This window comes from Thalassophryne amazonica, chromosome 17 (assembly GCF_902500255.1).
Source record: "Thalassophryne amazonica chromosome 17, fThaAma1.1, whole genome shotgun sequence".
Taxonomy (NCBI): domain Eukaryota; kingdom Metazoa; phylum Chordata; class Actinopteri; order Batrachoidiformes; family Batrachoididae; genus Thalassophryne; species Thalassophryne amazonica.
Window position 1 is genome coordinate 18,472,684 of NC_047119.1, and position 23,536 is coordinate 18,496,219.

General features: G+C 41.9%; 1 protein-coding gene across 3 annotated transcripts in view; it reads right to left on the reverse strand.

The window, feature by feature from the left end:
- csgalnact1a (chondroitin sulfate N-acetylgalactosaminyltransferase 1a) overlaps positions 1-23,536 on the reverse strand; it is a 70,952-nt gene that overhangs the window by 39,448 nt on the left and 7,968 nt on the right. For 2 of the 3 annotated variants that reach the window (XR_004565914.1, XM_034191655.1), the window contains exon 2: positions 3,475-4,809. Coding sequence is in view for 2 of the 3 variants with exons in the window: in XM_034191655.1 (XP_034047546.1) it covers positions 3,475-4,279 (805 nt within the window). In the remaining variant the exon portion in view is untranslated. Of the gene's footprint in view, positions 1-3,474; positions 4,810-9,867; positions 9,903-23,536 lie in introns of all 3 variants that reach the window. The other variant, XM_034191656.1, reaches the window with a different exon arrangement.

Sequence of the window (23,536 nt, forward strand, 5' to 3'; positions counted from 1 at the left end):
ATGTATAACAGCTACATGCCATGCACCATTGAAATGCAAGGGTATGTCAACGTTCGTGATCGAAAAAGGGGATTTGAAAATATCATGAATATTCTGCCATGGTTAAAACAAGACTGCAAGACTACAACAGAGTCATCAGGTCATCATAGTCATCCTCCTTCTAAAGACCCCCTAACGCTTTCCAAGGAATGGACAAAGTTTCAAACAGTGACAATCAGCAATGCAGATCAGCGCCCAGGGTGTTCTTCTATATCATATTTAAGTATCTCTCACTGCTAGATATATCTGTGTGTTCAATTTTTATTATATCACATATTTGCTCTGCTGAAGTTTTAGTTATTTGTTTGAGTATGCATGTCAACTGGTCTGAATTGGTTTTATGTGATCAGAAAGTCCAGCAAACAAAGGAGTTGGGTTCCATCAGGTACCGGACAACTGCCGGACTGAAGACAAGAGGTGAGGTTTCCCCTCTGTCTACGTAAGCCAATAAGGTTAGGTGTTGCGGGAATAAAACCCACCCACTGTACCACCTACATTGTCTTTTATAAAAACTACTTTGGTTTGTTTGAGGGTCTCTCACAAGATGGAGCCCCTGGTTGGGCTCCATTTTCAACGCGACTTTGAATAAATTCAATTTGAGGAATAGCTTGACTTTGTAAGGGAAAGTATTACAGGGCTTTCTCTGTGGCTGGCCCCAGACTTTGGAACGCTCTACCCCTCCATGTCCGAACAGCCCCCACAGTGGAGTGTTTTAAGTCTCGTCTGAAGACCCACTTTTATTCTCTGGTTTTTAACACTGCGTGAGTTGTGTGGTCCTCTGTTTTATTGGTTTTGTTTTTATTTTGGTAGATTTTATTGGTTTTATCTTTTTTATGCTGTATGTATTTATTTATCTTGCAAATTTTAGCTATTTTTATTGTTAATTTTCTTATTTTTAATTTATTTCTTGACTATTGGGGTTTTATCTATCGTGATTCTACTGTATGTGCAGCACTTTGGAACGTTTTTGTTGTTAAATGTGCTATATAAATAAAGTGGATTGGGTTGGATTGGATTACAATAAGAACCAGGTAGAATTAACACTCACTGTGACCGCAGGACCTTTGTGGCCCTGACGGCGGAGGGAACAAACCCGGACAGATCGCACTAAAGACCATTCCTCTACCAGGTCAGCCAAAGGGGAATTCCCCGTTAGCAAAGCTAGCGGGAACGTCTTTTCAATCAGGACCCGGGACCTTCATCCCGCTACATATCTCCCCACCATTTTTGACTTTGTCCCGAAGTCACAGGTGCATTTAAGCATGTTCTGTGACTACCCACATCCTTTCTGTGACGCCAGATTGTGACCGCAGGACCTTTGTGGCCGGGACGGCGGTGGGATTGAACCCGGACAGTTCACACTACCAGGTCAGCCAAAGGGGAATTCCCCGTTAGCCAAGCTAGCGGGAACGTCTTTTCAATCAGGACCCGGGACCTTCATCCCGCTACACTCACCATAAATTCTATTCCATTTATATCTCTCTTTGTAGATCTAACCTTGTTTGCGAGCCAGTACGTCAATAAAACAGTGAAAGCATGGTGGGATGGTGCTATTTGAAAGAAAAACATTTATTTCATTTTGTTATTTGACAGTGCTCAGACAGGATTACTCACAGCTTTGTATAAGTAAAGATTTTTTAAAACTCCAAATTACATGGTGCTCCAATAGAAATTCAGTCAATTCCATTGTGAATTTACCGGATGGGTAGCGATATGTTGAGGCACCCGCCTGCCCCGTGCAGAAAAAAGCATGGTAAATGTAACAGAAGGACCTTTGTGACCACAGATTTACACACTAATAGTTCAAATTAAGGGCTTCCTGTTAAATATGCATCTTCCCACAAAGGGAGGGCCTCATTTTCCAGAGGGAGATAAGGATTCATTTAGGAAATACTTTGAGCAATTAAGACTAAATGCCTTTACTTCCTCAATCATTCACTCTCTAGTTGGCTAAATTAATTCAATTTCTCTCCTTATTAAATCTTTGAATGCATAGTTTCTTTTGCATACTTCATCGTTATTCAGCTGCAGCTTGCTAACTCGCTAATGTAGCTTTAAAAGCTGCTACTCCAAGGAGTATTTTGCCAGCCTGGCTATCTAGACAGCATCTCACTTGTCTCGATGTTTAGATAAAATACTGCTGTTTAAACACTGTCTTTAAATCAGTCTCTTTATCCACGGAACACAGAGTAAGATGTGAGCTGGATAGTGCGTTATCTCATTGTAAGCTAGCTAGCTACATTCTCAGTCCTCTGGAGGAAAAAGTTGTTTGTTGCAATTGTACACAAATATTTAAACACATCTGTTAAACCTCCATCATATAAACACACAATACAAGCCAACACGTAAACACGCACACGTTTAAGAAGCTCCACATAGAACATTATGGCCTCTTTCTGTCTTAGCTTGCTTCAAATCAATTACCGTCAGCACATCACAAGAGGTGAAAACAGCAATTATTTTCAGTATTAATTTGTATGTGTTATAATTACAAACAATTTTAAAAGATTGCTCATAAACAACAAAAAAAGGTCTAAAAATCCAAAAGACATTCAGTTTTCTCAAACCCACTGTATCTCAAATTTTGCTATAATTCCACTGAAAGCATTTTTAGTTAATTAGAACTAACAAAAATGCCTTATTTCCAATTCAACTTTCAACACCTAAATCACTGGTTCATAGCTGTTGAAAATCAGTTTTAGAACATCTGATTTAGTGTTCACTGAAAGCATTAGAATGACTTATTGAACCGATCATTGATTGACAACAGTTTCAAAATATAGATCAGATTATCTTTAGTTTAACCAGTTTAAAAACAAACAAATTTGATAAATTTTATTCCCCTTTTGGAACAAGTAAAATCCAGTGAATAGGTTTAAAACATTATAAGAAGTTTAAACGCAGATTAAACTTTGGTTTAGAACACTTTAAATCCAGTAAAAGCAAAGTATCAGTGAATAAAGAAGCTGAAAATACTTTCAAAGCAGTTCAAAAGCACATTAACTCTATAACAGCAGTTAAAACAATAGTATCTTCTATTTAACCAGATTATAGCCAATTTAATTCAACTTTAGCCTATTAAAACCAGTTTAAGATATCGTACCATGAGTTTTGAGCAATTAAAATTAGCAATAATAGTAATAATAGTTGTAGTAATACGTAAGAAGACAACATATTTGTCATACAAATGACGATGAACTGATTATCAGACACGTTTGTGAATATTTTTGTCAAATTTACTGATAAATGGTTTAAACTCCGATTACACACACATAAATAAATACCACACGGGCAGAGATGCATGAATAGAAACAGTGTTCATTTCCTATGGCATGATCAGAGCAGAACACAACAAATTATGATGATTTATTTGGTTAGTTGCTGGGAATGCTGCGCACACATCATTAGCGCTACACAGATTTGGTGCGTTCTCACCTTCTATGAAGTCTGATGGTGTGTAGACTTTACTAGGTTGAGTCTTTCCTGCTATTCCAATATTGTCTTGGTGTGAGGAAGGCTTGTTGAGGGTGTGTAGCGCCATCTCCAGCACTTCCCCCAGCTCTTCTCTTTTGTCCTTCCTTACGGGCTTCTCCTCAGGGTGACGGGTCAGTCCCATCTCCAGTTGATACACCTTCTGTAGGGTAAAACTCTCAAACGGAACCACCGCATACTCACTGGACAACCTGGTGCCAGCATTCACCTCAGCCCTCAATAGCTGGCTTTTTAGGAACTCCTGGAGATCAGCCTGCTGGCTCTTGGCTCCCTGAGCCTCTCCCAGATTACCTCCTGCAGCCCCAGCCACAGGTTCCTGTCCCTCTGCCGGACCCCCAGCAGCTTTCTTCAGGCTATCCTGGACTCCTTTCAACTGCTGACTGTGCTCCTGCAAAGCCTCCTTCAACTGAGCTATCTGCTTCTTCAAGGAGGAGATGTGGAGGCGATGTTGCTCCTCACGTTCCTGGAGGAGCACCTGGTAAGGCTGGACCCCCGGTGGTCCATGCCCTACTCCAGCAACACCTGTCCCACCTGCACCTGCTCCAGTCCCTGGTCCTGTGCCACCCAGGCTGGGATGGTTGGGTGCAGCACGAGGCAGAGCGTGGCTCAGCAACTGGTCATCAGAACGTGGCGGGCTGCAGGTCATCACATACAGAAGAGATAGGGAGCAGCAGAGGACCACCAGCGCACCCACGACACGAGAAACCCTAGTTATAAGTCCGCGACGCAACATCGCTATATGCAGCATCAATGCTCAAACCTTAAATGGCTAACAAAAATGACTCCTGAACGTGCAAATATCAAGTCACCTCACTCACCCCAGCCACAATCATCAGAGTCCATATGTGAGAACTTTCCATTACCCAGTGAGAAAGGAGCCTACTTATCACCGTGGGTCCATTTATTCTGAATTAGGTCATTCTACTGATCTGAGATTGCAGCGGGATTTGTCATTGGCAAAATCAATGCACGGGTGCAAAGAACAAATAATATCATTCCCCGTCATTGTTGGCCCAGTCAGGTCTACAGTCTGCTTCTATCCCTCATCTGTGACTCATTGGTTCACAAATGCACGGAGTCGCCCCCTCAGTCCATAATGCCCACTTCCTGTCCATCTGCTCATGTTCCCAAGCATCGAGGAGCATCCTGGAATGATTGAACGCTCAGGACTGTCGGCTTGGATGAAGTTGGCTGATGCGTGGAGCAGAAGTACTACGTTCCATGAGAAAGCAAATCCTCTGTGGTCAGTGATGGTTTCTTCATATTTTCCCAACAAGTCTGAAGGCAAAGAAAGCAGAGAGAGAGAGAGAGAGAGAGAGGTTAATTACTGGAACAAATAAGACCCCCCCCAACACACACACACACAGATTCCATTACATCATTATTAATGCCGTTTAAATAAGGGCAACTAATGCAGTAAGAATGACTCTTATTAGAGTTGCACAATTTGATTTGGCACTCGAGATTTGATTTCACTCTGTAAAGAGTTGAGGTGACGCCATTTGGAATGGGACCAAATGTAGTCCTGGCAGAGTAAATTTTACTCAGCAAAATTTACTGTGCTTGGACTGGCTGTTGGGTAGAGTTGTGGAGTTCAGCAATTTTACTGTAGGTGCCTTTGTTAGTGAAGAAAGGTTTATTGAAGCAGACTGCGCGGATGATCTTCTGATTTATTTCAGAATCAATGGATACCCTGATTGCAGTACTTGGAAAACTGAGCGACAAGTCGGAGTGTCTGGGTTCTGCGGTCGTCCTGGGTTTCTTCCTAGATTAAATAGATATGGTGAAAAGGTGTACTTTTTAGAGACATTCACTTATCTTGGCAGTGAGGATCGTGTCTCTGGGTCCTCAATCTGTAAGACTGAGGTTCATAAAGTTATGACGTCCCCAGACAGAGTTGTTTGAAGATTCTAGTACCTTTGCAGGACAAAAAAGGTTCAATACTTTAGGGTCTTTGTGTTTCCTGTCTAATGGTGTGGACGCTTACCACTCACCTAAAGCCCCGTTTCAGGAAGGTCACTATTTGAAACCTTGTCCTTACCTTGAAAAACCTCAGAGGTTCTGGGAGGGTGTCCATGGTCAACTAGGATAGTCCGTCATTGTGTGGTGGACTTGTTTGTACTGAGATAACTGGCCATTTGACACAAAGTCATTCCAGTGGTACTCAAGGACGCTCCAAAGAGACTATGTACCAAAGTCATGCAGTCCTTCCTCACCTTAGGTCACAGGTTAGCATCGAAGTCTCACAAACGAACAGTAAGACAGGTAGCACCAGGACCCTCATTCTCCTGTATAAATATCGGCATCCACAAACACCTCTGTCCTAAAGACTCAACAAGCTCTTCCCAGGCATCTCCTCATCTCATAGGCTGAGAACCCAGAGACATGAACGTGACTGCTGAGATAAATTAACATCTCTCCAACTTTAACACTTTTGACACATAGAGATACACTTGTGATGGCTGAGTCAAGTAGGTCCTTAAAACTTCTTACTCTTGACCCAGGACAATTCTACCATATCTCATGGCACGTCGTGATTCAGCATCACGAAATATACATTAATCTATTGGTTTGTGATATTGTCACGAAATATGCAAAATTTGTATAACGAGAGCACAAATTTATTCTAATACATTCTGTGACAGGTGCACAAAATTAAAAGTGAGGCAGGGGGAGGGGGTCTGGGGGGTTTTGGTTATAGTTATGGGAAGGAGTAGGGTTAGGCTATGGTTAAGGGTAGGGGTAGGGGCAGGGTTAGTAATAGTAAAATAAAATAAAAAAAACCTTGTCACGAAAATTTGACACATTTCGTGACAGGAGCGCAAAAAAAAACTTGTGAGACTGGGTTGGGACAATCACATACCCAGACACTTAGATTCCTCAAGCTTCTCAAGTACTGCAATTAGAGTATCTAATGATTCTGCAAAGCCTGGCCGGAAAATCACTAGGGGCCCTTGGGCAAAGTCCTTAATCCCCTAATTGGTCCTGGTGTGTGGCAGCACCCTGACACTGCGGTGAATCTGAGGCATTATTGTAAAGCACTTTTAGTGTCTGATGCAGATGGAAAAGCGCTATATAAATGCAGTCCATTTACCATCACGCCATTGTCTACGAAGTCAAGGTCAGTAAATGTTTCTTAACCAACCAAGGCACCCAAGCCACTGGTTTACACAACGTCACCTACTGAACAGAGCAGGAGCCGCAACACATCCCTGATGAACGCCAGGTTTTACTGGGAAAAATTCACAGTTTCTACCCCACTCCGTACCACAGATAAGGCATATTTGGAGGCATGAATGTTAGTCCTGACTGTCCTGACTGTGCACACACACATATATATATATATATATATATATATATATATAACCTTTATTACACTTATAAAACACAACAAAAGCATATATGAGGTCTGTTAGAAAAGTAGCCGACCTTATTATTTTTTTCAAAAACCATATGGATTTGAATCACGTGTGATTACATCATACATGCTTGAACCCTCGTGGGCATGCGAGAGTTTTTTCACGCCTGTCGGTTACGTCATTCGCCTGTGGGCAGTCTGAGTGAGGAGTGGCCCACCCTCTCGTTGATTTTTTTCATTGTTTAGGAATGGCTCAGAGACTGCTGCTTTGTTTGATCAAAATTTTTTCAAAGCTGTAAGGCACAACTGAGTGGACACCATTCAATAAATTCAGCTGGTTTTCGGTAAAAATTTTAACGGCTGATGAGAGATTTTGGTCTGGTAGTGTCGCCGTAAGGACGGCCCACGGCGCCTGACGGCGATCTGCGCTTCGAGGCGGCAGCGTCTCGCCGTTTCAAGTTGAAAACTTCCACATTTCAGGCTCTGTTGACCCAGTAAGTCGTCAGAGAACAGAGAACTTTTAGAAGAAGTCGGCATGAGGAGTTTATTCGGACATTCCATTGTTAACGGACATTTTGTAATGAAAGAACGTGCGGGCAGAGTCGCATGTCGGGCCGGACCCGACCGCGGGGGGTCGCGACAGGAAAAACACCTCTGTTGGAAACCTTAACGGACAAGTTGGAACATGCCCAAGCTGTTAAACAATTTCTCAGTTACTCACTTGTTGAAAGCCATCAAAAGCCGCCTGAATTTTACAAATGGTTTTCAACACGGAGGTGTTTTTCCTGTCGCGGCGCACACAGATTCGCCAAGTCGTCACGGAAACGACTTGGCGAATTTGCGCGCACGTCTTTCATTACAAAATGTCCTTAAACAGTGGAATGTCCACATAAAGTCCTCATGCCGGCCTCTTCTGAATCTTCTCTGTTCTCTCACAACGTCCTGGGTGAATTAAGCCTTAAATTAGGATGTTTTCAGGTCGAAACAGGCCGACGACGGCGCCTGGAAGCGCTGCGCGACGTCCCGCTCCTTGGGAAGTACTTACAGCGACAGAAACACCCCATAATCTCTCATCAGCCGTTAAACTTTTCACCAAAAACCAGCTAAATTTCTCGAATAGTGTCCACTCGGATATTCCTCACAGGTCCAGAAAAAATTTTGATAAAGCAACGCGCGCCGTCTCGAGCAGCGTGTGAAACAAAGGAATTCAGCCGAGAGGGCGGGACCACATCTCACTCAAGGCCTGCCCACAGGGAAATGATGTCACCGACACGCGTGAAAAAACTCATGCATGCGCGCGAGGGTTCAAGCAGGATTGGTGTAATCGCACGTCGTTCAAATCCATATAGTTTTTTTTTAAATAAAAAGGTAGGATACTTTTTTGATAGACCTCGTATATATATATATATATATATATATATGTACAATTTATATTTGTATTTACTGGGAGGTTTTACTGTTCATATCTCTAAATGTATTTCTGTGTGTATCAGTCTTGCCGTTTCTCGCCTCCTCACACAGTCGGCTCATTGACCGGGCGGCCTGAAGCTGAGCCCAATGAAAGGATCAGTATATGGTGGGAGTGAATACCGGACTGTGCTTGAACAGGAGGCTTGAATCAGAGGAGACAGGGCGTCTCTCCAGCACGACCTCCGCCGACAACTCCGAAAATGTTTGAGCAGAGGGTGCTTGGGGTAAAGTGGTGACGGGAGAGTGAACTATGACTGGTGTGTTGGAGAGGAGCATCCTTTCACTGACATGATGTCATTCTGTCAGTCCATAATTCCTCCTGTGCATTTTAGTCCAAATTTGTGTTGAAAGCTGCTTAATAGCTTTGGCTTGTTGAGTCACAAGTGGCTCTCTTTGCTCTCATGACCACGTGATCAGAAGCTGGAAATCTCCTCCAAATAATTACATCAATTCTCCCAAATGACTTTCCTGCTTTAATGGCTTCCTGACAAACTACGTCTCCACTCTTTTACAGTGAAATGACTGCAAGTGTGATGTTTTTGCATAAATGAATGTGCACCCTTTGATGCTGCGAAGATGAATTTGCCTTTAATTTGACATAAAACATTTTTAAAGCTACAGTGTGTAGGATTTCTGGGCGTTTATTAGAAAAAGCGCAAATATAAAACATTCATAACCACCTGTTTATTAGTGTATAATTATTTACAACAAGAAAGTGAGGGCTTTTTATAAGTTTAGCATGAGTCCTTCATATCTTCATGGAGCGGGCTTCACATGGAGGCCACCAGGGAGGGTCTACTAGTCCTAGGGGCCACTGGTCCCTAGTCCACTAGTCCTAACCTCTTTATATGATTTGATGGTGTATATTACAACCCTAAATTGATTTTAAAGTTCACCCCAACCCTAACCAGGATGAGTGCACCCTAGGATTAGTGTACCCTAGGACTAGTGGGACATTCGTTCCTAAAGCGGCCATGTTGGACCACTGTGTTGATATAGTAGCCCAAAAGGGACAAACACTCACCAGCCTTTTTATCATTAGGTACATCTAGCTAGTACCGGGTTGGTCTCCATTCTGCCTTCAGAACTACCTTAATTGTTTGTGGCATAGATTTAACAAGGTGTTGGAAGCATTCCTCAAAGATGTTGGTCCATCATCAACAAAGCATTTTCCTCCACACAATTGCCGCTCACTGGTTATCTTCTCTTTTTTGGACCATTCTCTGTAAACCCTAGAGATGGTTGTGTGTGAAAATCCCAGTAGATCAGCGGTTTTGGAAATATTTAGACCAGCCCGTTTGGCGCTAACAACCATGCCACATTCAAAATCACTTAAATCCCCTTTTGTCTCCATTCTGACGCTCAGTATGAACTTCACCAAATCATCTTGACCACGTCTAGATCCTTAAATGCATTGAGTTGCTGCCATGTAACTGGCTGATTAGCTATTTGTGTTAACAAGCAACTGAAGAGGTGTACCCAATACAGTGGCTGGTGAGTGTACATACTCTGCCTATTGCATTTTGCAGCATGGCTGAGGAAACTGTAGAAAAAAAGAAGCGGGATCAATGGTTGCTCCCCTATACTCTGTCTACTTGATGCTAGCACAGGTTAGGCTAATCTGAGGACTCTCATTTTTGTCAAATCACAAAAAAGCATGAATGGCATTCGCCAAAGAAATGAAAATGTGAAGGGGAAATAAAATTGTGACTGGCGACAGCATAATGCAATCTGCAAACTCACCACTAGATGACACTAAACCCTTCACATTGTAGCTTTAAATCAGATGGAAGGATGTGTCAAGCATTTGCATTTAAGAGAAGAACGTCATTATTGTTGCTCAAAGATTAATTTTATTATACATAAAATGATGTTACTTTAACGCATCATAAAATCCTCTGCGTCAAAGCTGTGAATGCCAGCTGTAAAGTTACGAGCGAGCAGGCCATTCATCACTGTAAAGTGAGATTTATGAGTGGTGCCTCACAGTCAAACAAGCCCCCCCCCAAGTGAATGAGTTGATTCAGTCACGGCTATTTGACTCTGTGGGGACGTGCACGGCTGCAGCACAGCAACACCAGCAACTGAATCATCACGTCTTATTTTAATATCTCCAAACAGGCATCTGCTTTGTGACAGATCGATATCAGCTGGAGCTTTATTCTTATTGGACATGAGATATTACATGTGTCACAACTAGAATTCATTCATTTTCTGCTGCTCATCCGGGTCACGGCGGCAGCAGACCAAGCAGCTCATCCCACACTTCCCTATCCTTGGCCATGCCGTCAAACTCTTCCTGGGAGGTCCCGATGCCTTCCTATAGTGCAGCAGACAGAATATTTACAGAGGAATCCTTCAAAGGGTGATACAAGCACCAAACTTGGCAATGTATACCTTAGATATTACTCTTTTGAAAAAACCGACGGGCCACTTGAATTTTCTATAGGCGGCCACGTAGGGGTCAACTGAAGAATTACATAGGTGTCAAAATATAAAAATGCTCCAGTCATATTGAAAATTATATCACATTATTTGTCTGATTGTAAAGATTCCAAAAAGGTATAGTTTGGACTATCTACGACTCAATTCTATAGAGTTATGGGGTAAAAACAACAAGAATGGTGACAAAGTTCAGTTTCAGTTTGTACAGGGGTCAAAAGTTAGAGTTGCTCCAATTTTGGTCAAAAGTGATGTAAATTATTGGTTGAGTTAATAGAGTTTCAAAAAGGAATAGTTTGCACCATGTATCATGCTTAGTTATCGCGTTACGAGGTAACATACGAGGTCTATTAGAAAAGTATCAGACCTTATTTAAAAAAAAAAACCATATGGATTTGAATCACGTGTGCTTGCGTGAGCCAACCTTGAACCTTCATGCGCATGCGTGATTTTTTTCACGCCTGTTGGTTGCGTCATTCGCCTGTGGCCAGGCTTTGAGTGAGGAGTGGTCCACCCCCCTCGGCGGTTTTCATTGTCAGGGAAATGGCTGAGAGACTGCTGCTTTGCTTGATCAAATTTTTTTTAGAAACTGTGAGGCACATCCATGTGGACACCATTCGAGAAATTCAGGTGGTTTTTGGTGAAACTTTTATGGGCTTCAAAGACATTAAGGAATGTTACTGTCGCTTTAAGGACGGCCCACAGCAGCTGTGGGGCGCGCCGCGCTCCAGCTGCCACTGACAGGCTGAACGACCATTTCATTTCTAAACGGATCGCTCTGTGGATCCGTGACCATCGTGTGCACTTTCTCTGGTTATCACAAGAGCTGGACATCACCCATTTTCCTGCAGATTTCAATTTTAACAAGAGATTTTGTCGTGGAAAGCCGAGTGAAAGCGACAGTAACATCCCTTAATGTCTTTGAAGCCCATAATTTTCACCAAAAACCACCTGAATTTCTCAAATGGTGTCCACATGGATGTGCCTCACAGTTTCTAAAAAAAATTTGATCAAGCAAAGCAGCAGTCTCTCAGACATTTCCCTGACAATGAAAATCCGCCGAGGAGGGTGGACCACTCCTCACTCAAAGCCTGGCCACAGGCGAATGACGCAACCGACAGGCGTGAAAAAAATCATGCATGCGCATGAAGGTTCAAGGTTGGCTCACGCAGGCACACGTGATTCAAATCCATGTTTTTTTTTTTTTAATAAGGTCGGATACTTTTCTAACAGACCTCGTATGTCACATGTCATAGAATTCAATGGATGTCAGCATTATTTGACCTTTACTTTAGAGACCAAGCATTCAACACAGTCAAAACTATTCCATTTATTAATCCAAGTAGCTCAATCAACAATTTGCACAATTTTTTTTACTAAAATTGGAGCAACTTTAATTTTTGACCCATGTACAAATTGAAATTGACCTTTGTCACCATTCTTAAGGTTTTTACCCCAATAACTCCCTAACATTCAGTCATAGATAGTCCAAACTATACCTTTTTTGGAATCTTTATAATCAGACAAATAATGTGGTATAATTTTCAATATGATTGGAGGATTTTTATATTTTAACCCCTGTGTAATTCTTCAAATGACCCCTATGTGGGCCCCTATTAAAAATTCAAGTGGCCCGTCGGTTTATTCAAAAGAGCAATGTCTAAGGAGAATTTGTGCTGGATTTGGTGCTTGTATCACCATGTGAAGTATTGTTTCAGTTATTTGCTGCACTACTAGGACGCCTGGGAAATATAATCCCTCATCCCTTTAAAAAAAAAACCTAGAAATTAATCCATGTTATTCTTATTCCAAATCTAGTTTTACACTTGGATGTTATTTCAGCATGCATTTTTTTTTTGTCCCTGTGTGTCCATCTGTTTGCAGACAGCATCACTTGAAGAGTTTTGATCAAATTTGTGCCGAAATTGGCAAAATGCTTGAGGGTCATCCACGAATAAAGTGATCTGATTTTCTAAACAATTGGTTAAAAGTCAAGGTCACATTACATTACATGTGTCACAACTAGAATTTATTCATTTTCTGATGCTCATCCAGATCACGGTGGCAGCACATCGAGCAGCTCATCCCACACTTCCCCTTGGCCATGCCGTCAAACTCTTCCTAGGAGGTCCCGAGGACCTTCCCAAGACAACTGGGAAATACAATCCCTCATCCCTCAAAAACTAGAAATTAATCAATAATGTTATTCCCATTCGAAATGTAATTTTACACGTGGATGTTATTTCAACATGCATTGCTTTTTGGGTTTTTTTTTTTTTTTTTTGGTGCTGTGTGTCCATCTGTGTGCAGACAACATGACTTATAGAATTTTGATCCAATTTGGACCAAACTTGGCAAAATCCTTGACAGTCACCCACAAATGAACGGTTAAAAGGCAAGGTCACAGGCCAAGATGATTATCGCAAAGCATTTAATTTGGTCAACCAGGCTGCTCTGTGGGACATGCTGAGAATTTGTGGGATACCCAAGATGTTTCTGGGCATCATAGCCAGCCTACACACAGGAATGTAAGTGTACAGAGCAGGGACAGTGAAAACTGGTGTTCATCAGGGACGTTTTCTGTCTCCTGCACAGCCCCATGCCTGCACACACTGGGTGTGGGGTACGGCTGTGGAAACCAGCTACTTAGGTGTCTTTATTGATGAGGACAGGTTTACTGCCTTTGAGTTTGCAGATGATGGTGTGATCTTTGCAGAATCCTTGGACACCCTGACTGGAGCACTAAGTGAGGAAACTGAATCTCTGGATTTGTGATAGTCCTGGATGAAGTCTAAGATCCAGGCTTTTAACGGCTTCCTAAGCCTGATCATCATAGGTGTATATGATGAAAGTGCTGAACTTGTAGAGCTTGAGAAACACCAGGTAAGACCTCATGGAGTCATGAGGTTGCTGGACACAGCTGTTTGGCGATACTTGTATCTTTGCAGAAAAACAAAACTCCAAGTCTTTATGGTCTTGGTGAACGTTTGGCCATGTGGTGCATCTCTCTGATGATCCAGCATGCAGATGCCTCAGTGGTGAGGACTAGAGATGTCCCGATCAGGTTTTTTTGGCACCGATCCGATTCCAAGTCATCTCATTTTGAGTATCTGCCAATACCGAGTCCCGATCCGATACTTTAAAAAACTGAATGAACAATGAACAAATGCTAAATATCTAATCATTTCATTTTAATCACCTTATTTTATTATTTATCACTTAAACAGTGCACTTCTCCTTGAGGTAGCTTGAACAATCAAGTAATAATCTACCAGACTTAAAAAATGTACAAATTTCCATGTTATTTTATTTGTCTAAAAATAAATGTCCAAGGTTCCGTATGTTGAACAAGAAATTATCTAATCTGAAATAACAGGTGGTTTTAATTTATAGATGAAAGGTTTCTAAAGAACCATTTACTGATTTAGCTAATTTAATTACAAGTGTTCTAAACTTTTATAAACAGTAATCAGAAATTTTGAGGTAACAAACGACAACAACAAAAAACATTTCCAAGGATTTTTCTTCAGACACGTGGTTTCTGCAGTGATCTGTGGTTCAAATCTCCGCCTGACTGGAAAATCACTAAGGGCCCTTGGGCAAAGTCTTTAATCTCCTATTGCTCCCGGTGTGTAGTGAGCGCCTTGTATGGCAGCACCCTGACATCGGGGTGAATGTGAGGCATAATTGTAAAGCGCTTTGAGCGTCTGATGCAGATGGAAAAGCGCTATATAAATGCAGTCCATTTACCATTTGTACAGATCAGTGGTTTCTGCCACTAGTCTTCCGTGTTTTGGCCCGACGCGTCGTTCCTATTGGACAGCGCGAAGCTACGTCACAGCTCAGAGCGTCGAAAGTTCAAAAGTCAACTTGAAAAGTAAAAGGAAAAAAAAACAACTTACATTTGCGTCTTGACAGTCCTCAGTGTCCCTCTGATGCTTTATCAATGTTCAACAAGTTCAGAGCAGCGCAGTGAACATGAATGAAGACGGAAGCTCTTTAAGACGCGCTCCTAAATGTGATGAGTGCGCACGTCGCTCGTGCACACACCATCTCTCGCTCCGTTTTGCAGATAAACGATCACAGGACAATTTGTTTTTTTTCTTTTTGTTAATCAGATGACAGATCGTCGTCCTGAGGACTTGGTCAGCACCGGGTCCTGCTGCGTACGGAAGGATGACTGAGCAAGAGTTTCGGTGGGAAAGTATCCATCATCCTCTTGTCATTCCATTGAGGCGTCAGGCTGAGCACATAAACACACAAACAGCAGTTCTGCAAAGGAAACTTTGCGCGCGTAACTCCCCCCACCTCTGTCCGGGTTACAATTCCATCTCTTCTTCCCAAATTCACTGCGCAACTCTTGTTCCCTTTTCTCTTCTGGAATCGGTTTCAGCCGCACGAGTGTGCGAGAATGTCCGGTTGAACTTGTGTTTTTTTCTTTTGTTCAATTAAAAAAAAAAAAGATTGGGTTGAACTTTGACCCCGTCAGCCTGCCGACAAGCGGCAATGCACGCTCCCGTCAGAAGTGTCGCGTCAAAAGCTGAGCTAAAGCAACGCTTCTAAAGTAACGCATGTCACACCCTGACGCTTCTGACGCGTGAAAGGCCCATTAATCTGCAATAATGATCCTGAAATGGCGCTGATCAAAATAATGAGGATAAAATCTATATCGGATTCCTGATCAGGATGCAATGTCTGATTTCGATCAAGTCTGAAACCACGTGATCGGGCCTGATTTCTGATCACGTGATCAAATCGGGACATCCCTAGTGAGGACCCCTGTGGATGTAGAAGGACAAGGGGACCTCTACCTTTCACCTGGCTGTGACGGATAGATGATGGTTGCCATCCATGTCCCAAGAGGGTTCCGGGATGTGGTGGATGATGACTAACCTGACGTAACCCCTTTAAACTTTGCAAATAGACAAGCTACACAAACAAAAATGAAATGTCACCACAATAATCTATCAAACTAATTGGGCTGTTTTTCTGAGAGGAAACTGGCACCATTCCTTGTTTGGCCTTCACCCAGTGACCAGCCCCCTTGTTCTGTCTTCTCACTATACGGCACATTTCAACAGAAACAAAACCCGCAGTGTGAGCAACATGACATTTAATGCAACAGTTCCTGTTTTGTCTTAGCGTGAAGCTTCGACTTCCCTCTCTAACTGTGCCTGGCGGGATTAGCACCTGATAACAGCTTCCTGGTGTTTGCTTCCCGTTAACTGCTGATCCTGCTCAGGACTGGATCATCATCACTCGCTGAGCTGCACAGATTTGTCGTTACAACACAGATCCAATAAATCAGAGCACAAAATAAACACTGTAAGCTTTGGTTAACAACAGAAAAACAGGATTTCCTCAGATATTACCGCTGATAAACCTGCTTTTCTCCTCAACACATATTTATTTCCATATGTCTCTTAGAAATGGAAGGTAGGATGAGCACAGCAGATGACAGAGAAGACAGACAGAGACTTGTGAGGCGGCCACATGTTTCAGGTGCAGAAATCACTTCCTGCCCTTGTACTGTGGCTTCCTGTCCACAGGGTGTGCGTGTGTGTTTAGTCATGTTACGAGAATGCACGTATTTACACTGTCACATTATGGGGACTCATATCCACAATGTACCCTTAAATTTTTAAGAGCAAGATCAGGATTTTATTCAAGGTTTAGTTTTTTTTTTTCGTGTAAGTCAGTGTGGTGTTTCTGATGAAACACCCCTTGTGTGTGTGTGTGTGTGTGTGTGTGATTTTCTACAGTGGGTGGTAATGTAGGTGTGCGCTTCTTCCGTTTACTGCTCACTTATTTCCTAACGACTGTTAAATGTGGCTTCTTTTTTTTTTGTTTTTGCGCAAGTCGAAGACTGTGTGATTTCTTAGAAACTAATGTCAGGATGGAGAAATGGCGGGGGAGGGTGGTGGTGGTGGGGGAAGGTGCATCTCTCTGCCAAGGTCCATTAGTCTTTTGTCTGTGTCCAGAACAATTAAAAAAAATAAATAAAGTAACTTGGAAATCAATGGGAAACATAAAATAGAAGTACAGTAGTAGTAGTAGTGATAGTAGTACTGTGCATCCCAATAAAGGTCCCCAATCCTGTATAAATCAATTCAAACCAAAAACTAATTTCCAATCATTAATCCACTATAATGCACCAAACTTGTCTGAAAATACATTTTTGTCAACCAAGTTGGGAAAGTACACCTATCGATAGACAACCATGTGATCCTGAACACACACCTTTGATCCTGATCACAGATCTTTGATTCCAGTTACTAAACCAAGATCCTTACTGTGGTACCTTTGAACCTGATCACTCGTGTCTAACTCTGATTGCTGACCTGTGATCCTGATTACTTCTCTTTGATCCTAATGTTTCACCTTTGATGTTGATTGCTGCACTTTGAACCCAAAGCAGATCTTTTGAGCCAGGTCTTTGATGCTGTTCACTCACCTGTGATTGTGATCAGTCATCTTTGATCCTGATCTCCAATCTTTGATTGTATTTCTGAACCTTGATGCTGATTACTGAACCTTGAGCCATATATTTGTTGTTTACTGATCTCCGATTCTGATCATTCATCTTTGATCCTGATCAACAATTTCTGATTGCTGAATGAAGACAAAAATAAATAAATCAGCATTTCAGATCAAAGTCCCTTGCTTGTTGAGACATCTACACAATCGGACAGCGAGACTATGAGGAAGTCCATTCCTGGAAATCTGGCAGATGGTTACAGCCGAAGCTGCTGACAGGTTCTGTGACTGTTCTCCTCTTTCTATATGTGGTTACAATTCAGCAGATAGATAATGTTTACAGAGGAATCTTTCAAATGGTGATACAAGAACCAAATTCAGCACAAATACTCCTTAGACATTACTCTATTAAAAAAGCAGACTATCCACTTGATTTTTCAAAAGGTGTACAAGTAGGGGCTAATGAAGAATTACACAGGGGTCAAAATTTACAAATGCTCCAGTCATATTGAAAAGTATACCACTTTATTCATCTGATTATAAAGATTACAAAAAGGTATAGTTTGGACTATCTTTGACTGAATGTTTTAGAGTTATGGGGTAAAAACAGCAAAAACGGTGGCAAAGGTCAATTCCAGTTTGTACAGGGGGCCAAAGTTAAACAATTTTGGTAAAAAAAAAAAGAAAAAAAGAAAAGTGATGCAAATTATTGGTTGAGCTAATAGGATTAATAAATGGGACAGTTCGGACCGGGTTGAATGTTTACTGTCCAAAGTAAAGGTCAAACAATGTCGACATCCATTGGATTCTATGACATATAACATACTGTATGTTACCCTGTAATGTGATAACTAAGTACGACACATGGTGCAAACTATTCCTTTTTAAAACCCTATTCACTCAACCAATAATATGCATCACTTTTCATCAAAATTGGAGCAACTTTAACTTCGGCCCCCTATATACAAACTGAAATAGACTTTTGTCATAGTTTTTGCTGTTTTTACCTCATAACTTCATAACATTCAGTCATAGATAGTCCAAACTATACCTTTTTGGAATCTTTATGATCAGACGAATACTGTGGTACACTTTTCAGTATGACTGGAGGATTTTTAAATTTTGACCCCAATGTAATTCTTCATTAGCCCCGACTTGGCCACCTACTGAAAAATCAAGTGGAATTTGGTGCTGGTATCACCATGTGACGTGCACATTTTTAAAACCGAGTAAACGGATGCAGTTAGCATTTAAACAGCACTATCTCTGTTGCCAATGTTCTTGTCTATGTTGCAGCTTCTGTGGCTCTCAGAAAAACCCCCTGATAAACTGCAGACCCGCATGTGGTTAAAATTCTCTTTATAAGTGCCGTCGAAGGCTGTGTCTCATTTAGCTATTTAAATGTTCCTCGGGGCAGCCTGAAATCAACCGTATCCACCATCATGAAGGATGTTTCCCATTACCTATATGCTCCTGGAGGTGGTTGCTGCAGATGATTAGGATAATCAAACTATAAGAACTAACTTAGCAAGAACTAAAAGTGCACTCAGATAATGTAGAGCTCTGCCAAAATCCAACAGTCTTCTGTTAACATGATCCTTGTTCATGTTTTCCTTCAATGTGCTTTGTTTTTCATTGTGTCTTTCTTCTGATCTCTCCTATAATACTGTATTCTTTATTCCTGATTGCTTAGTTTTGATTCTTTAATCCAAATTCCTTTGATACTGACCAACTATCTTTGATTGTGAGTTTTGATCCTGGTCACTGATCTTTGATCCTGCAATGAAAAAAGAAAACTCAACTTAAATGTGTTGGTTACACATGATCAGACTTTGTCTAAATAACATAATTTCTTATGTTTTCAATCATTTTCTTGCTTCTGAATATACACAGTGCCACGTTCACACCGGACGACACGCGAGCGACGGCGGTGACCGGTTGCCACGTTGTGGCGCCACAAAAGTCCATCACGAATGAAGTGATGCAAATGAAGCAATTTTGAGCAATTGGTGCATTTGTGGCGCGATATGGCGTTGCGTTGCCCTCCTCCCCAAGTTGAAAAATCTGAACTTTTTCGTTGCGTGACCAATCAGGGACTGGATATGTAGTGACATGGAGATGTCTGGAGTTTATACTTGATGTGGACATGTCCTGTCTCTGGCAGCCAGCCTGTGAGCAGGACTTATGTCCCTTTTGTCCTTTATTTCACAATTATGACAGAGTTTGAGGGGAGAGCAAGCAACAGCAGCAGCAGCAGCGGCAGCAGCCAGTTTGTTTTTTCATGTGCACGCATGAATGAATTGTCCGTGAAGATTATTTTATTTATTAACTACACAGACGTATAATAAAACAAATGGTGACTGGTTTATGTTGACTTGACGGCGAGCGGAATGGAAGCTCCTCCTATTTGATAAAGTACTTGGGCGAATTTTCGCAGTGAAACTAGAGCGACACACCAGGCGATGGTGGCTCGTCCATCGCTAGGCAAGAGACGCGAATTTGTGGCGTCGCGTGTCGTGTGGTGTGAATGCGGCATAAGTGTTAATTTAACATTGGTGATTTTACTTTATCCACGTTATATTACAGCCTTATTCCAAAATGGATGAAATTAATTTTTTCCCTCAAAAGTCTACACACAGTACCCCATAATGACAATGTGAAAAAAAAATTCTTTTTTTTAGATTTTTGCAAATTTATTAAAAACAAAACAAAAAACTAATAAATCACATGTACATAAGTATTCACAGCATTTACCATGAAGCTAAAAACTGAGCTCAGGTGCATCCTGAATTTACTCTGTGTAGAGCACAATGATGTTCCGCCATCATGCGCATTTTCAAATTTAGGGTGTTCCCTCTCTGTTTTCCAGGGTAATTATTTTTTTCACGCCATGACGCATTTCGGAGCTTTCCCAGGATGTAAGTGCAGACAGCCAGTGAAATCCTCAGTCAGCTGACAGGCTGTGTGTGAATGTGATCAGAGCTTGCGAAAAACACTGGGCTGTAAAATGCAGATTTTCTGCAAAAACTGCATTGATAAATCTGCTGTGCAGCCGACTGATGAAAATTCTGATTGAATCTGAAAAAAGGCATAAACTCGACTGACTTAGTGTCCTTTCACTTTTTCTGCGAGGTGTAGCACCCAGTCTCATGGCAGGTCGTGGGACTGGGGAACGAAAAGTACATTAATCTATGTGTTTGTGACGGGGTACCGACAATGGGGTGCTTTTCATAACCGGGGCACAAATTCATTTCATGACGGGGGCATGAAAAAAAAAACAAAAACGTGAGACCGGGCTGGGTGTAGAGCAGCCAACGGACAAAACACAGGGCTGTGTGTTTTTAAAAATACACAAACACACTGTTTCGCTTTAAATGTGCAATACGTCAGTTTCAGATAAACAACTTGGACCTTATTCTTTTAAAAGGCTTTATTGTACTCAGTGTGCCGCTTTGGAATGTCGTAGCTTCTGCTGCTACATTGATTAGCTCCTTACACCAGTTATGTGCATGCTCCATGTCTTCTTCTTTGTTTTTTGTGGAAGCATTACAGTGCCACATACAGGCCTGGCATATACAAGGGCTGTCAATAAAGTATAGGTCCTTTTTATTTTTTTCAAAAACTATATGGATTTCATTCATATGTTTTTACGTCAGACATGCTTGAACCCTCGTGCGCATGCGTGAGTTTTTCCACGCCTGTCGGTGACGTCATTCGCCTGTGAGCACTCCTTGTGGGAGGAGTCGTCCAGCCCCTCGTCGGAATTCCTTTGTCTGAGAAGTTGCTGAGAGACTGGCACTTTGTTTGATCAAATTTTTTTCTAAACCTGTGAGACACATTGAAGTGGACACGGTTCGAAAAATTAAGCTGGTTTTCGGTGAAAATTTTAATGGCTGATGAGAGATTTTGAGGTGATACTGTCGCTTTAAGGACTTCCCACGGAGCGAGACATCGTGCAGCGCTCTCAGGCGCCATCGTCAGCCTGTTTCAAGCTGAAAACCTCCACATTTCAGGCTCTATTGATCCAGGACGTCACGAGAGAACAGAGAAGTTTCAGAAGAAGTCGGTTTCAGCATTTTATCCGGATATTCCACTGTTAAAGGAGATTTTTTTAATGCAAGACGTGCGGACGGATTGCAGCGTCGGCTCGCAGCCGCCGTGACGCTCCGCCACAGGAAAAACACCTCTGTTGGAAGCCTTAAGGACAAGTTGGAACATGTCCAGCTGTTAAACAATTTCTCATATACTCACTCCACTGAAAGCCATCAAAAGCCGCCTGGATTTTACAAATGGTTATCAACACGGAGGTGTTTTTCCTGTGCCGCCACACCGCGCCGGCTGCGTCCCGACGCTCGGACCCGTCCGCACATCTTTCATTAAAAAAATCTTTAACAGTGGAATATCCGGATAAAATGCTGAAACCGACTTCTTCTGAAACTTCTCTGTTCTCTCACGACGTCCTGGATCAATAGAGCCTGAAATGTGGAGGTTTTCAGCTTGAAACAGGCTGACGACGGCGCCTGAGAGCGCTGAGCGACGTCTCGCACCGTGGGAAGTCCTTAAAGCGACAGTATCACCTCAAAATCTCTCATCAGCCGTTAAAATTTTCACCGAAAACCAGCTTAATTTTTCGAACCGTGTCCACTTCGATGTGTCTCACAGGTTTAGAAAAAATTTTGATCAAACAAAGCGCCAGTCTCTCAGCAACTTCTCAGACAAAGGAATTCTGACGAGGGGCTGGACGACTCCTCCCACAAGGAGTGCTCACAGGCGAATGACGTCACCGACAGGCATGGAAAAACTCACGCATGCGCACGAGGGTTCAAGCATGTCTGACGTAAAAACATATGAATGAAATCCATATAGTTTTGAAAAAATAAAAAGGACCTATACTTTATTGACAGCCCTCGTATACTATGGTGTTTTCAGTGGTGTGTTTATGGAACATTTTGGTGACAGGAATTAAACTAAGCCTTGAGGCAAAGAATTTGCCTCAAACAGTTTTTGTAATCGAATTATTCATGTAATCATTTAAGCTCTACTAGTAGCAACCTATTTTAGAATGGGTGTTGTTGTTATAATTTTATAACCCACTGGCAAGATTGAAACAATACTCACTTACTGTTTACCAAACTCTACTAACTGTGTATTTTCTTTTAGTAATTTTCAGAAAAAGGGATTTCTTTCATACTTCACAAGTTTGAGAATTGTCATTTTTGTGAAATGGAAGATCGTATATGTTGTATATCACAAGAAAAGGCAAAGGAGCACGAATCCCTGTAGTCAAAGAAGTGAAATTTTGAATGGAGACAAAATCGTGACCAGTAAGAACATAATGCAATCTATAACCTCACCACTAGATGACACTAAATCCTACACACTGTAGCTTTTTAAAAAACATGCACTTTGCTGTGTCTCTGCTGGGTTTTATGAAATTTTCAGGGGTATCAAAGCTTCTTTTACACCAGCTCTGTCTGAGCCTGCCCTCAGGTTACAAGTTGGAAAAGATTAATTAAGATAAATATTTAAAAACGAGCAAAAAACAAAAGGCTGAGCTCATGGATTACTTTGAAGAGAGACGATAAGAGAATATAAAGTGGTGAAAGTCTGGATGAAGAGCCAAAAGCAGACAGTGTAAAGTGAGCATGCGGGGGAGAATTAGAAGTAGAAACAAGTAGGGAAAAATATTTCTTTGATGTCTCTTGTCCCCTCGGGCGTTTCTCTCTCCCATTCATTAGGGGCCGGTTTCCCCGGAACCTTCCTGTCAACCTACCATCTGGAAGATCATGACACCACTCCTTTACTCCATCACCAAGGCCCCCTCGCAGCGCCTTTTCTCTGAGCCGACCTACTGAAAAAGTGCTGGCAGGCTTCACATTGAGGTCAGGTGACACCATATGAAATCTTAATGGTCCCTACGGGAAAACCGGGTCATCACAGGGTCAAGAAAGGACGCTACAGACAGGCTTGGAAACAGGGCTAGGTCAGTTATTAAAAATCTGGGAGTGTAACTAACGATGTATTTTATAGAAGAATCGCAGCGACACCATAAAGATGTTCACCGCCCATTTCCACCTCACTCACAGAATACAAGAAACCACAATGCATCTCTGATCTGCACGGATCATCGCCGTGTAATTACGATGCAATTTTAATCAAACGTACAAAACCACTCCCTGTTATTTGCCTTACAGATGTCAATTGTGACCCTACATGTGGAAACAGCGCACGCAATCAGGGTCAGTGTAGCCGTGAAAA